The sequence below is a fragment of the Eptatretus burgeri genome, chromosome 2 (assembly GCF_056783735.1).
Source record: "Eptatretus burgeri isolate ZD-2024b chromosome 2, Ebu_testis_v1, whole genome shotgun sequence".
NCBI classification, from domain to species: Eukaryota; Metazoa; Chordata; class Myxini; order Myxiniformes; family Myxinidae; genus Eptatretus; species Eptatretus burgeri.
In genome coordinates this window covers 103179376-103196337 of record NC_140962.1, presented here as the reverse complement: position 1 = coordinate 103196337, position 16962 = coordinate 103179376, and the positions used below count along the sequence as shown (strand labels likewise).

The 16962-nt window shown below is 43.7% G+C and overlaps 1 protein-coding gene across 1 annotated transcript in view; it reads left to right on the top strand.

The window, feature by feature from the left end:
* The window catches only part of LOC147032704 (tubulin beta-4B chain-like), a 26606-nt gene extending 10191 nt beyond the window's left edge, over positions 1-16415 (top strand). Inside the window, exons 3-4 of the mRNA XM_085870548.1 lie at positions 13739-13849; positions 15071-16415. Of these exons, the coding sequence (XP_085726674.1) occupies positions 13739-13849; positions 15071-16131 (1172 nt within the window). The 3' untranslated portion in view covers positions 16132-16415. The remainder of the gene's footprint in view (positions 1-13738; positions 13850-15070) is intronic.
* The last annotated feature ends 547 nt before the right edge of the window (positions 16416-16962 follow it).

Below are 16962 nucleotides of genomic sequence, written 5' to 3'. Positions count from 1 at the left end.
AAATATTTCACTCAACGCGTCACGGGTCGTTCCATGATGCAGTGCGCTCGAGCAGACGCGTCGTTGAGTCGTGTATGGTTTTGCGTGTGCGCGCTGACGGTGTTTTCGAGAAAGATGGTGTTTAAAAGTCATTTTTTATCCCAATAAAGGTTATCGTCGCATGCCTGACTCGCTAAGCCGTCGGATTATGTAAATATTGTTGGTGGATGGGCGAATATTATGGTTTTGTGACTTTGATAAAATAATATAAAATAATTGCGTGGAGAAATGGAGATTTTTGCTTCGGTCGACGTTACGATTTTTGATGGTTTGGTACAGAATCATCGTAGAAACTTCTGGTTTGCGTCGCGCCCTTCTCTTGAAACAGCTTTTATTAGACAAGGTCAGAGGTCAAGTTGATGATTTCCTAAGTACCAGTCTATGACTGCTTGTTATCTTGCCAAAACGAAGTTTTTGCAAGATCTGTTACTTGGTGTTTGTTTGTTTTTTTTGTTTTTTGTTTGTCTGTTATCATTGGATTTTTCACCTTTATATCACTCTGTACAGCACAATTCTCATCGGAAACTCTTGTGGGTACACATATCGTAGTATTATTACAATACCCTTCAGCACACATCAAGGTCAAGGTCACTTTGCGGTAAATCATGGAGGTCGACGAAACCCTTATTTTTTGAGTAATTTTAATCGAATCATCTCCAAACTTTATGGGAATGTAGTTTATGGTCTGGCGCTCAGCTGATTAGTTTTTGGTGGCGATTGGCCTTGACCTTCATGGTTAGTGCCTGAGGTCAAACATATTTGACCCCAAGGTCAAATTTTCAAGTTTTAGGAACCATATCGTGTAGTACCTCAAATTGAACACCTCTGAGTGCTTTCCAGATATGTCAAGCTTGAGACATTATGACGTCATTTGGTGACGTTATGAGGCAAACGCATATTTTTCATGGTTACTCTGGAGAACGATTGTCATCGGAATCTCTTGTAGGCAGATATTCCTCAAGGAGTCGCTCCTGGTGGATAGCAGCTCTGTTCACCTCAGTGTGACCTTAAAGAAGTCACACGTGGTCACCTTTTGGCAAGATACGGGTCACCCTGCGGGTGACATTGGTTTATTACTTACAAAATCTAAAGATTTCGTAAGCATATTTATGACTTCCGTTTCTGTTTGTTTGTTTGTAGGCTCGATAACTCGAACGGAAGGAGCTACCAATGTCAAATTACACCACGTGATTCAGGAGGGTGATGGCTAGTGCTGATTAGATTTTGGTCAAAATCGGTCAAAGGTCAAGGTCACAGTGAGGTCAAATATTCGATTTTTGATGGTTTGGTACAGATAACTCGAACGGAAGAAGCCACCAATATCAAATTACACCACGTGATTCAGGAGGGTGATGACTAGCGCTGATTAGATTTTGGTCAAAGGTCAAGGTCACAGTGAGGACAAACATCCAAAACATTCGGTTTTTGATGGTTTGGTTCAGAATCATCGTAGAAACTTCTGGTTTGCGTCGCTAACTTCTCTGGCGACAGCTTTTATTAGACAAGGTCAGAGGTCAAGTTGACGATTTCGTAAGTACCAGTTTATGACTGCTTCTTTGTTTTTGCTTGTGTTTGTTTGTAGGCACGATAACTCGAACGGAAGAAGCTACCAATGTCAAATTACACCACGTGATTCAGGAGGGTGATGGCTAGTGCTGATTAGATTTTGGTCAAAATCGGTCAAAGGTCAAGGTCACAGTGAGATCAAACATTCGATTTTTGATGGTTTGGTACAGAATCATCGTAGAAACTTCTGGTTTGCTTCGCTACCTTCTCTCGAGACAGCTTTTATTAGACAAGGTCAGAGGTCAAGTTGACGATTTCGTAAGTACCAGTCTATGACTGCTTGTTTGTTTGTGTGTGTGTGTTTGTTTCTTACGAAATCTAAAGATTTTGTAAGGATATTGATGACTTCTGTCCTCTTTGTTTGTTTGTTTGTAGGCACGATAACTCGAACGGAAGAAGCTACCAATGTCAAATTACACCACGTGATTCAGGAGGGTAATGGCTACTGCTGTTTAGATTTTGGTTAAAATTGGTCAAAGATCAAGGTCACAGTGAGTTCAAACAATTCCGTAAATTCAAGTGGAGAAATGTAGTATTTTTGCTTCGCTCGACGTTACGAGTTCGTTTTAACTTCGATTTTAATTTTGTCTTCGGTTTTTGCGATCGCTTAGGAAGCTTAAAACTAGGTTGTCGAAATTCTGGTAAAAATCGGCGGTTTTGGAGACGTTTTAAGATTGTATAAAAAATATTTCACTCGCCGCGTCACGGGTCGTCGCGTGGTGCAGCACGCTCGAGCAGTGGCGGTGTTGTCATGTAATGGTTTTCCGTGTGCGCACTGATGGTGTTTTCGATAAAGATGGTGTTTAAGTCATTTTTTTATCCCAATAAAGGTTATCGTCGCATGCCTGACTTGCTAAGCCGTCAGATTATGTAAAGATTGTTGGTGGATGGCCGAATATTACGGTTTTGTGACTTTGATGAAATAATATTAAATAATTGCGTCGAGAAATGGAGATTTTTGCTGAGGTCGACGTCACTATTTTTGATGGTTTGGTACAGAATCACCGTAGAAACTTCTGGTTTGCGTCACTACCGTCTCTCGAGACAGCTTTTATTAGACAAGGTGAGAGGTCAAGTTGGCGATTTTGTAAGTACCAGTCAATAACTGCTTGTTTGTTTGATTTTGTCTGTCTCTCCGCACATAACTTTAGTGTTTTTCTCCGCAACCCCTTGACTGATTCACACAATTTTCACCATGGGTGTGACCACGTGTAGAATGTCTTGATGATAATTATGACGTTGTAGGTCACGTGGTGTGACAGCCATGTTGGAAAAAATGAAGAACATTTGGACCTCCATCTGAAACCACACCAAGGAAAAAAATTGAAACTTTGCACACAAGTGCTACTCATGGGGAATAAGTTTTTTTTGTTGTTTTTGGCAATTCCATGACGTTATGGAGTGACACTGAGTCATTTCTGTGAACTTTGATTGCTCGAGGACAGCGATGAAGCCACTAGTACTTACTCTCTATATATCATATTGCAAAGGAAGAGTTGCACTTTACAGACATTAATGTTGTTCCTGTAAGTTGGACCATTGTCAATTAACATTCAAAAACTGTTACGGAGTGACTGTCTTGTCATTTATTGAAAACTCTGCTCTCACAATAGTTACAAAATTGTAATGAAATACTCGAAGATACGCTAATAGTTGTCCCTTCATTGCAGGGGTTTTAAAATTCCAGACATGACATAATTACAATAGTCCTGTTATGGAGTGACGAAAAATCCCGTTAGAGTGATGAGTCAATTTTGAGATTTCTCCCAAAGCAAGAAATCATTTCTAGATTACGCCACACCTTGTTTGAACCCAGCTGACTTGTGCTGGCATTGTACTTGAACGTTTCAACATCGAACACATGAGAAAATAATAATAAAAAATCTGAGCTGAGAAAATATCCAATAAACATATACAAAAGTCAAAAAATGGACTGAAATTGAGAATTTATGAGTGGATGACCAGAAACAAAGTTTGGAATTAATCAGTTTGCCACATTACAAAACTTCACATGACTGTCCTGCAAAAGGTTCCGTTTCCCAAAGGACATTCAGCAAAGACATAATGATTGCGATGGTCAAGGGATGGCTGAAGAAGGAATCTGATGACTTTGTTGGAATCAATCCAGGATTTATCTTCCACCTCTGGGAATGTATATGCCCAGTCAGATAGGCCCGCTTTTCACAAAAATGATACTTCCAAACAACCATCTACTATCTGAGTCACCTGGCCAACAAACAACTTCTTAGATTTTTTTTTTTTTGTGACATACAAAAAGGTCAGTCACAAAGTCACCAGGGTTCACTTGGGGTTGACTGTCTAACCTGGGGTGCCCAGCAGGTGCTGGACTTGCAGTGTTTTGACATTCCAAGGATGATGCATGGCACTCGGGGTGAGGACTCACCAATTCAAATTGTTCCGCTGTTGAGTACATAGAAGCGCTCACAACATATTTCCTCACAGGTTTCACACAGTCTGTGTGTGTTTTCGGAAGCGACGTCACTAACTGCCAGCGCTCGTCCAATTGCGACTGGCACTTCTGAATGTCTCCTGCTGCCATGAATAAAACTTCGATCTTTTTGCACTGTGCCACTGCTATGCGGAAGAAGGATTCTGCATCAGATACAGGATCCCCAGCCAGATTTGCCAACCAAACTCTTCTCTTTACCTCACCTCCTATCCCATTAACAGCGCCCTTAACGTGAGATGTGGCAAAGAAATTCCAGGATAATTGAATCTTGAACAATTCTTGAAGGAATGTTAGATTGGAAAACAAGAATTTCTGTTTAAATTGACTGGCTGCCCCATCTGAAAAAAAGTCAATCACCCTAATCCTGGGGTGGCGTGATATCAGTGTGCTGATGATATTGGACAGGAAGGTATGAACAGCATATTTGCCATGCTGGAGCTCATCGCTAACAATTACGAAAGACTTCGTAACATTAACATCAATCCAGGCGCACACTGTGAATAGAGTGACGTGGACGTGGCTCTAATGAGCACTCAATTTCATTCTGTTCTATCGCAGCATAGTTCTCTGCAAAATCAACCTGGACAACAGCGCGATCACCATCAACTGCCTTCCTTGTATCTTCAAAGAAGTAGCTCTGCTTCCTCTTGAATGAGTGCAATCTGAAGAATGGAAGTTGTTTGCATATCTCATGCAGGGCATCCTGCACAGTCCCATCTTTAGCTACTTTTATTTTGTGGCCCGCGGCTCAATTGTCTCCCACTGAAATCATTTCAGTGGCAGGTTTGCTGTTTCGTCAGACAGAATACGCTGTGGCAAACTTGGTATGACATTCCTGTCATATGTGTGTGTTTGTGTTTGTTTCTTACGAAATCTAAAGATTTTGTAAGGATATTGATGACTTCTGTCCTCTTTGTTTGTTTGTTTGTTTGTAGGCACGATAACTCGAACGGAAGAAGCTACCAATGTCAAATTTCTAGATTACGGAAATCTAGAATTTGCTAACTCAGATTTGTTAGGGTTAGTTTTCAACACACATATTTTGTGCGTGAGGCATACATTGGCACATGGTGCCATAATAGCATTATGTCTACATTTTCCTGTCATGCAGTTGTCTGAATCCTGATCACATGCAATGCTTCCAAGGAATTCACGAAAGTCCAGGTACATAAGATGATAAGGCCTCCAATAAGAGGCGCATGTTTTCGTGATATCTGCAGAGGCAGACATTGTGCGGCAACTTTGAATTAAGGCATACATTGGCTGCATGAAGTGCCGCAAATTTGGAGTAGCCGATCTTGATGTTTGTATATTTATCACAAAAAAAACTATTCCTCTCGTATTGTCATCATTAGGAAACTCTTTTGAACCTTGTCCTTCCGTTTCCCAGTCTTGATGATCACAAGGTCCTTCTTCCCTGACAACATCCATGAACTATCGGGCTGCTCGTAAAATTTCTTAACAGCATCACTAACATCGGCAGGAACTTTGTGCTCAGGAGCATACTTGCTTTCTGTGTCAACTTCATGTCGGGTAGGTTCGTTTCCAACAGCAAGCCGTCTGATACAGCTTTGCGTTTCCTCGGTGATTTTGGGAGGGGCTCTCGAGCTGGTTTAACAGCCTTGCTTATGCTGGATCTGTTCTTTTAGGCAGGAGACCGAGAAGTTGGAACAGGACTCAGTGTTTTTGCCCTTCCCCCGACATCTCCGCTGGCGCGCACATTCACTTTCCCTTGCCTTGGCAACATTAGCAGCATGTGCCTCTCTCTTGCATTTCCCATCCAGCTTCTCATTTTTCTTTGTGCCTGTCTCAAACGCTTTTGTCGCTCGGCAGCAGTCAATGGCATCCTTTCTGTAATATGAATGCATCGACAAATTATCCTTATGAATTGTACCGTACCCTTCTATGAATCATCTAAAAGATCATGAAATGTTTTAGGCTACTAAAACTGACCGTGGAGGTTGTAAGTGGCTTCACTCAGCTTGTCCATTGCAAAGTTGGTGGTCTGCGGTGGCTTGGTGATTTGTCTGGGTTTCCTCTTACGACTCTTATCCGCAGGTGACAACAGAGGTGTAGTTTGTACTCACCAATTGCTGGATGTAAACCAATTTCAAAACCACTCAAGATGACCACGCGTAAACTTCAAACTTATCATACGGAAGTAAAATCTGGCACGCAATGAATTGTGGGACAGCTACTCTGCCGCCACCTTTTTAGGTCATCTCTACCGAGATGACCTAATAAAGCCGGACCAAATATCCGTCTGTCCGTCCGTCCGTCCGTCAATTTTTCTTTCCGATCTTGATGAAACTTGGTATGTGGGTAGAGGTTGATGAGTGTTGCACAACGATATAACTTTTGTCCGTGTTCAAGGTCACGTAAGTTATAAAAATTGCCATTTTCAAAACCTATCTAGTCTGCCATTCTACAAGATATTCGGCAACTGTTAATTGATTACGATAGTAAAAAATATTATCTTGTATCTAACCGGACGGATTTTTGAATTTCCTTCCTGTTTGATCGTCACGGACCTGGAAGATGGTAAAAACGCCGATGCGATTCGCGAAGGAGAAATGAAATAAAAATATAAAACGCATTTTTAGCCTTTTATATTTATACATTTTCCACCGAAGGTGCAAAAGTTTCAAAACCCGAAATGTAAACGTCGGCATTTATTTTCAAAATATAATTTTGTGCGTGCGTGCCAAAATGCCAAGTCATCTTTAACCAAACTGCGCAGTCGAACTGCGCAGTAGTCTTCGGTCATAACTGAACATTGAGAACTTGTGGTATTATAGAGATGACCGTCACCCCCACACGGGGGTAATTTTTTCAGGCTGAGTTAACAATTGTTTGACAGTCACTCCGTAACGTTACGGAGTGACAAGTTTTCTTTTTAATTTATTTTTTGTACATTAAAATTTTTTTTTTAAATTATACTGTACAATGATTGGGTGGTACAAGTTCTTAGTGACCCTGGATTTATTTGGTTTTTCATCCACCAGTTAAAGAGAAAAGTAAACAAATGTCAAATTTTCATTATGGAGTGACACGTCAGAGTGACATCTGACTTCTAATTTGAGTTGTAATAAAGCATAGGAGGACGGCTCATTATTTTCAATTGGTCTTGAAATTATCTTCATACAGGTAGCTTCTGATGGATAGCATTTGTTGACTTCGTACCAATGAATTGAGAGACGAATCAATGAATTGTTCTTTGCATTATTGAGGGCCAAATTTTCCCCGCTTTTCAGTGGAATGACTTCTTTCATTGCAACGAGTGATTTAAGCCAACAGAGCAACCTAACTCGGTGATCTTGATATTATCTGAAAGTACATGTTTTCAGCTTTCATTTGGTACATAACATGAACTTTTTCAGTAAAATTTAAAATTTTACCTCTGCGGACCGTTTCTCGTGGAATTGCCCTTTTGTTTTGTTTTCTTGTTTTTTTTATGATGTAATTGCATATGAAGAGTGCTGCATCTAATCATTATGAAAATTTTTGAGGGTCATCTGGGGATAAAGTGGTCCACAGAAAAAAAATTGACTAAGTCATGTGATTTGGCAGCTATATTGCTTAAAATAAAAAAAAAACCTTCCAAAATCATGTTCTCTGAAGTGGCTGAACATATCGAGGAAAACTTTACACATATGACCGCCTATCCATGAGGAACAAAAGGTTCACACATTTGATGTCATAGGTCACGGTTTGGCAGCCATATTGTATTTACCTGAAAAACAATAAATATCTTCTGAATGGCTGGACAGATTGAGAGGAAACTTCACACAAGCGTTCCCTAAGCCATGGGTGTACAAGTTTGTTGAGGAATAATTGATAGGTCACGTTTTGGCAGCCATATTGGATTGAAGAAAATATTCAATGTTTTCTCTGGAATTGACATGAAACTTTACAATTACGATCTCGTGGTGGGGGTGGGGATACATGATTTAAATTACAACTTGATCGGCCACATGGCAGTCAGATTGACGTGGTGGTGGGGGGTGGTTTGTTAAAAAATATATATACATTCATGCGCCACTTAACGACGGGGTTCCGTTCTGAGAAACGCGTCGTTAAGCGATGACGTCGTTGTGCGAACACCATCTTTTTTTTTTTTCGTTTTCGAACATCGTACTTACACAAACCTAGACGGGCTATTGTTTATATATGTATATGGTGTAGCCTATTGTTCCTCTGATACAAACCTGTACAGCATGTTACTGGACTGAATACTGTCGGCAATTGTAACACAGCCAAGAGAGACTGAAGACACGTTGGATTTACTTTTGTGCTATTCATGACAGGCATCGGTGTTGTTAGCAGCAGCTTTCAATCTCCTCTCACATCGATTATAGAAAGATGAATAAATAGCATTTGGATTTTATAAATATGTAATCATTGCATCGATGTTATAATTTACAAATGAAGAAACGACCACCTGTCAATTGTGATATATATTTTCGGAACAGTGCGATTGTTTTTACAACATAAAAAGCTTCACCAAAAATAAATTTGTGTTTTAATGTCGACTCAGAACAACGATTTAGTCGAGGAATTCTTCAATTCAAAGGTTATTTACTTGCTAGAAGGTAAACGTGCAAACATTTGGTTCAGTTTGAAAGCCGATTTCCTTGAATCCCAATTTAGCACGATGCTGTTTTTTTTGCGATGACATTTTATGGACCTCAACGATCGCATTATAACAGGGCCACACTGTCGTTTATTATCATTATGATGTATTATGTACTGTACAGTGTAAATAATTGTACGTGCTATTTTTATACGAGGCTACATCACTCGGCGATAGGAATTTTTCAGTTACATTTTTTTTTTTGCATTTATTATTATTTTTTTTCAGAGCTGGCAGATCCGTCGTATATGCGATCCGTCGTTGCCCGGAACGTCGTTAAGCGGCGCATGACTGTATATGTATATGTATATGTATATGTATATGTATATGTATACTCGAGTCAGGTCAGGTTCGATCTGTGACCTGCTACAGGTACCATGTAAACCTGTACTAACCTGTTCCATGGTCAGGTTGTCGGCGACTAAACCGTCTCCCCCACCAGGTTTTCTGGTGAGGAGGGTGTTTGGATATGGACACCCAGCAGGATTAAAAACAAAACCTGTCAAAGGGCGGAGGAGCTCCTTGTGAGCCAACGGCCATCCATATCTAGTGCCCAACTGTGTCTGCGGACGTCCTCCTGCAGTTGGGTCACTTCTTATTAGGAGGTTGGTGGCAGGATTTGCACGCCAGCCACCGTAAAACGCTTCATTCCGCAAAACGCAAAAACGCAAAAAAATCTGAAAACCCACTCCGTGGGAGTACCTCCTGTGCAGCTTCCCTTCGCAGGGCAGCTCACCGGATGATGGGATTGGGGCAAAGCCTTCGGGACCCCCAATCTTTGATAGGAGGGAAACCACGGGGTAACATCCCTGGGTCAGATTGCGGGAGAGTGTGTCGGAGTGGTGCTGAGGTGTCGTCCACCAGACGGCGGTCTCCTTGGGTTAACCTGAGGCGGTCCCTTCGGGTGGGTGCCTGGAATGTCCTATCCCTAAGAGAGGATGATCACCTGTCTCTGTTATCATCTGAGCTCAAGCGTTTGGACATCGGGATTGCAGCTCTCTGAGGTTCGGAGACCGGATTGCGGCGAGATAATGGTGGGTGGTTCCACCTACTATTGGTCTGGTCGCTCTGATGGTTACCATACCCAAGGAGTTGCTGTAGCTGTGTCCAATAAGCTGACCCCAATGATAATTGAGGTAACACCGGTCAACGAGCGTATTATGAGATTAAGGATTCGTCACTCCTTAGGTGTCATTTCCCTGGTCTCTATTTATGCTCCGACTGAGGCGAGTGACCTCACCGTGAAGGATGCATTCTACGCCACACTCGAGTCTGTGGTTGATCAGTGCCCCAGACGAGATACACTTCTAGTCTTGGGGGGTTTCAATGCATCGACTGGAACTGATAGGGATGGTTATGAGGTGTGTGTCGGTCCCCATGGGTCAGGAACTATGAACCAGAATAGCACTAAGTTCCTTGACTTTGCAAGAAGTCATGGACTTAGGGTGGCTGGTTCATGGTTTCAGCGCCCGCAAGCTCATCGCTGGACTTGGTATTCCAACGCTGGCGGTGTGGCAAAGGAGATTGACCATGTCCTCATTGACGGTCGTTGGAGGATGATCCAGAACTGCAGGGTCTACCGGAGTGCTCAGTTCCTCAATACTGACCACAGGCTTGTTGTAGCAACTCTAAAGCTGCACCTTAAATCCTGGAGAATGGTACCATCCCAGCCTAGGCTGGATGTTGCCAAGCTCAGGGATGAGAGAGTAGCTGAGGAGTTTGCGAACAGGCTGAGTGGACACTTGGGGGGTCTGGGTGCTTTGGGGGGTCCTGAAGAGTTGTGGAGCACCTTCAAGACCACCGTCCTTGATGTTGCCGGTGGATGCCTTGGAGTTCACCGCAGGGCAAAGAAGAATTTTGTCTCTCAAGGGACACTGGATACCATTGACCAGAGTCGCAGGGCCAGGCTGAATGGCAGAGCTGAGCTGTTCAGGGAGCTGGAGGCGTAAAACTGTACGTGCACTGAGGGTGGACAAGGAGGCCTATGTGCGAGGAATCTGTGAGGGGGTAGAGCATCACCTGTGGACAGGTGATTCGTCCCGCTTACAGGGAATTCGCGCATTACGTTCATCCAAGCCCATCCCTCGGAGCACTGCAGTTCGAGCAGAGAGTGGTAGGCTCTTGACAGAGGAGTCTGAAGTGAAGGCCCGCTGGGCCGGTTACTTTGAGCGGTTGTACCAGGCTGATCCCCCAGCTGTCGAGTTGGACGTCAAGGGTGTTACAATCCCTGTTGCTGACCCTCGAATCAACTGTGGTCCACCATCGTTTGTGGAAACACGGGCTGCGGTGAACCAGTTGAAACGGGGCAAAGCTCCAGGGATCTGTGGCATCCATGCCGAACTTCTCAAGGCTGGTGGAAATGCTGTACTCACGTCGTTGCATGCAGTTTTGTGCTCTGCCTGGAACACAGGCATCATCCCAACTGACTGGAAGAGGGGCCTTGTTGTCCCTCTCTGGAAAGGGAAGGGTGATCGCCAAGACTGCAACAACTACCGAGGGGTGACGCTGCTCTCAGTGCCGGGCAAGGTCTTTGCTCGGATAATTCTTGATAGGGTTCGCCACCATCTGCTTGAGCACCAGCGTCCAGAGCAGTCAGGCTTTACACCAAAGAGGTCAACGATTGACCGTATCCTGTACTGTGTACTCACCGAACGCAGACGAGAGTTTCGGCAGGGGCTGCTTGCAGCCTATGTTGATCTCTGTAAAGCGCTCGATTCAGTGAATCGGGATGTCCTCTGGAGGATTCTTGGTCTTCGTGGGGTGCCACCGAAACTGATCGATCTGATGTCTGAACTCTACTCTGGTACTGAGAGTGCTGTGAAGTGTGGTGGTACCGCCTCTGACTTATTTCCAGTTGTTACTGGAGTTCGTCAGGGATGTGTACTTGCCCCCACACTTTTCAGCACTTGTATGGACTGGATTTTTGGGAGGATGTCGGAGAGATCAAGTTGCGGTGCATCGTTTGGCAATGTCAATATCTCGGACCTTGATTTTGCAGATGATGCCGTCATCTTTGCGGAGACTTTAGACATCCTCTTAGGGGCCCTCGAGGTGCTGAATGAGGAGTCGGAGCCGTTGGGATTACGGATTTCTTGGGTCAAAACAAAGATCCAGGCTTTCGGTGATATCTTGGATGCTGCTGTCCTGTCTGTGTCTGTTTGTGGTGAGGATGTTGAGGTCGTGGATAGATTCACTTACCTTGGCAGTGATATTCATGTCTCCGCAGGTTGTGAGCCGGAGGTCAATAGACGTCTGGGTCGGGCCTGGGGAGTCATGGATTCACTGGATCATGGGGTGTGGCGCTGCCGGTACCTGTGCGGGAGGACGAAAGTCCGAGTCTTCAGGTCCTTGGTACTTCCAGTCTTGCTCTATGGGTGCGAGACTTGGACTTTGACCAAGGATCTGAGACGGAGACTTAATTCCTTTGGTACCAGGTCTCTTCGGAGAATCCTCGGCTATCGCTGGTCGGATTTTGTATCCAACGAGCGGTTGCTGAGAGAGACTCGGATGAGATTTGTTACCTGCATAGTCCGTGAGCGTCAGCTGCGGCTGTATGGACATGTGGCTCGTTTTCCTGACGCTGATCCTGCTCACCAGATTCTCTCAGCGAGGGAGTCTCACGAGTGGAGGAGGCCAGTGGGCCGACCACGTGCCTCATGGTTGCAGCAGGTTGACCATCATCTCAAGGAGATGGGGATGGGCCTGGCATCTGCCTGGGGGATGGCCAGACGGAGGCCCCTGGAGTACCGGCGGAAAGTGGACGCAGCGACGCGCTGTTCTGGCACATGCTCCCATACCTGACCTATGTATATGTGATATATATATATATATATTTTTTTTTTTGAACAAGGCTCACTCGGCTGTGCCTGGATGGGTTTGAGGGTAGATGAGTAGGAGCTGAAATGTGAATCCTATCCAGGCTTGTCCTGATGACTTCATCTTTGCTTTTTTTTTTTTCTTATTTAGGTTCCTTCTGATGACTCCAATGCAGGACTGAACCTATTTGGTCTTCCATGTGATTTGAAATTTATTTATTTTAATCCCAATCAAAATTCCATTGCATAAAAAAAGTCGGGTCAGGATCAGGTGTACAATCAAAATGGGGTTAGATCAAAGCAGGACATCTTGGTATCTCGTCATCACTGACAGCAGTTATAAAGTGGCAGTTTGGATGTTTGTTGCAAGTGCCACACAAAACAAGTCCTGGTGAGGGTCTGCGATATGATAGCTCTTTTTCTTGTTTCTTCTTGAGCATCGTTTTATTATTTTTAATATATATATATATATATTGCGCACGGACCTGCTCATTCCAAAATCTAGGGCATTAATATGAAGTTGGTTTCCCCTCTGCTGCTATAACAGCCTCCACTCTTCAGGGAAGGCTTTCCACGAGATGTTGGAATATTGCTGCGTGAGCCCGATCTCTCAATGGTGAAAAATCGCATAGAAAAAAAAATTCTAGTAGTCTGATCTGGTTTTGGATCTTCACCATATATTCGAATCTATTTGTCCTTGCCACGCACCCAACATGTCCACAAAGTTTCATACAAACCCGTCCACAAGTTTTTTAGATTGTTCTATATATCCTTTTTAGGCCCTCTCTCTCTCAATGGTGAAGTATCACTTAAAATTAACGGATTCGGATTTTCACCAAAATCTAATCTATTTGTCCTTGCCACACACTCAACATGTCCACTAAATTTTATCTGGATCCGTCAACTTTTTGAGATCCTGTACACAGAAAGGGGTGAAAACCGAACCTCCACCTTCGGTGGCAGAGGTAATGATGGCTTGCATATGCGCGTCATTTGTTTTTGAGATCAGATCCAAGATGGCCGACTGGCGAACACATGGTCTGGTAGCCAGAATTGTTTAATCTTCTGAATCTGGGTTCAGGGATTTTAATCAAACTTTGTACAAATATGTGTTCTGATTTAATAATGCGGGAGGAGGCATATCTGTTCTCAAAGCGTGCCGTTCTAGTCTTTTCTATTTTGAAGTTTAATGCTGTCTGTTGTTGAATGCTGCAGGGGGAAAATATGTACCCCGGGCCGTGTTGGTGGACCTCGAGCCAGGAACCATGGACTCGGTGCGTTCGGGTCCTTTTGGGCAAATTTTCAGGCCTGATAACTTTGTCTTTGGTGAGTGCCTGCAACATATTGCATTTCTGTAATTATTTTTCAATAAATTGCCGGTCTGACTCTCACCACCAACTCTAAAAGCTCCGTGCCATGGTGCATCGTCAGAAAGAAGAAAACTTCAAGCAACGCACACACCTTCACCTTCGATAATCCTGTGATGGATGTGTTGGATGGAATCATGTTGCTAACATCCAGAGCTCGATGATATGATAACGTTTTGAGGCATCATTGATACAATTTTAACACATGTGTTACATGGAATACCATAAAATAGCAACTGCATACAGGCATCAATGTGGTAAATAAGTGGAATGCAGAAAATGTTGAGACATTCTTGTGGATATATGAGTGCAGCTACAAATTGTTCAAGTGTGAATGCAGGGTCTGAGTGGAGGCAACTGAAGGCTTGCTGGGACAAAAACTATTTCATGCCAACTTTTATGGAGTTTGAAGGCTTCACCAAGGCTTGGATGTGTTTGTTGTTTTGAAAGAAGTTTTATTGTTGCGAAAGGCATGGTTAATGCCAAATCTTTATTATGACAGAGCACTACCAGCAGTCATGGAGTTGCAGTAGTACAAGGCCCTACCTGTATTGTCAAAACACACTTCCTGTCATGCTTTCATAAGTTTTTATCAAAAGAGCATCCCTGCACTAAATCAAATTAAACCACTGTTGGATGTGAGTTAAGGCTAATTCTACATTTACTAACAGCTAACACCAAATGTGAAAACTGGATGAGAAATGGCAGACACTCACTTACTCACTCACTTACTCACTCACTTACTCACTCACTTACTCACTCACTTACTCACTCACTTACTCACTCACTTACTCACTCACTTACTCACTCACTCACTTACTCACTCACTTACTCACTCACTCACTTACTCACTCACTCACTCACTCACTCACTCACTCACTCACTCACACTCAATAACTGGTGGGATAAATTGGAATAATTGTTCTGGGCTATGATTGAGGTATGAGGAGACTTAATAAAATGTCTTCACACTCGTTATGGATGGTCAAAATTGTCCCATGATTTCCATTTTCTCCTTTTATACCAACAGCATTTCCCCCTCCCTTCACCCCCCCCAACCTCTATCTCCCACCTCTTTATATTAAGAGTCATTTAAAACAAAAAAAATTACTTATTTGAGATGCAAATGAAATAGAAACTTGTCTGTTACTTCATTGTATTCCACTTCGTTTGTATATAGGCCAGAGTGGTGCTGGGAACAACTGGGCAAAAGGGCACTACACGGAAGGTGCAGAGCTGGTGGATTCTGTGCTCGATGTGGTGCGGAAAGAGGCTGAAAGCTGCGACTGCTTGCAGGGATTCCAGTTGACCCATTCACTCGGTGGAGGCACAGGTTCAGGAATGGGTACACTGCTTATCAGCAAGATCCGTGAGGAATACCCTGACCGCATCATGAACACCTTTAGTGTCGTCCCTTCTCCCAAAGTGAGCGACACTGTGGTGGAACCCTACAACGCTACACTGTCGGTGCACCAGCTCGTGGAGAATACCGACGAGACATTCTGCATTGACAACGAAGCCCTTTATGACATCTGCTTCCGCACTCTCAAGCTCAGTACTCCAACCTATGGTGATCTGAATCACCTGGTTTCAGCCACCATGAGTGGAGTGACCACTTGTCTCCGCTTTCCTGGGCAGCTCAATGCAGACTTGCGCAAACTTGCTGTCAACATGGTGCCCTTCCCCCGCCTCCACTTCTTCATTCCAGGTTTCGCACCACTCACGTCCCGTGGAAGCCAGCAATACCGTGCACTGACTGTGCCTGAACTCGCACAACAGATGTTTGATTCCAAGAACATGATGGCTGCCTGTGATCCACGCCATGGTCGCTACCTTACTGTGGCAGCCATCTTCCGTGGACGGATGTCGATGAAGGAGGTGGATGAGCAGATGCTTAACGTGCAGAATAAGAACAGCAGCTACTTTGTCGAGTGGATCCCAAACAATGTAAAAACCGCCGTGTGCGACATCCCACCACGCGGCCTCAAGATGTCGGCCACTTTCATGGGTAACAGCACGGCCATCCAGGAGCTGTTCAAGCGTATATCGGAGCAATTCACATGCATGTTCCGTCGCAAGGCCTTCCTCCATTGGTACACCGGTGAAGGAATGGATGAGATGGAGTTCACCGAGGCCGAGAGCAACATGAATGATCTCATCTCCGAGTACCAGCAGTACCAAGATGCCACTGCAGATGATGAGGGCGAGTTTGAAGAAGAGGGTGATGAGGAAGGAGGTTGAAGACTTATTCGAAGCAAGGCTGTTGACGCATGTTCTTCAACCATCATTATCATTGCAAATGTTCACCTTTTATTTGTCATATTATCCTGGTTCTTTGTTGACATCAACTTCCATGGATTCACCTTTCATTTCTACTTTCATTCCCATACCCAATTTTCATTGATCATTCCATTAAACATGCCCACTCATTCATTCCTTCAACCATTCTCTCTGTTTAGTAACATTCATCCATTCCTTCCCACCAACTTGACTTTGAAGTTGAAATAAAAGTGTTGAACATGCAATCTGTCTTGCTTGTGCCTTGTTGCCCTTGCCGAAGGAGAGGGTATTTCATTTTCTGTTTTTGTCCACGCACAATTTTCGTGTTTTTTTTTCTGCAACCGCTTGTCAGATTGAGAATTTTCACCATTGGAGTGACTACTTGTGAAGAATGTTTTAACCATTACGATGCCATAGGTCACGTGGTGTGGCATCCATGTTGGAAAAACGGAAAAAACTTTGGACCTCTTCCGGCATGAGAAAATTCCGCAAATTTATTCACCCAGAAACGCTCCTGAGTTAAGCACAAATCCGTTGAGAAAAAATAGGGGGTATGGTGGGTTAAGTCAATTGTTGGGAGTGATTTCACGCCGCCGACGATCTTTATATTAAAAAAAAGTATTCCGAGGTCCCTAATACAGATTCCCGGCACTCTGCACTGACGTCATTGCCAGATTCATTAACATTACATTTGGACCACCTCGCTGTATTACTCCTGAAACTGTCACAGCAGCATTAATAGAGCTAGAGGCGTGGTGTTCCGAGTGTGCAAGGCCAAGGTCGCTTCTGAAA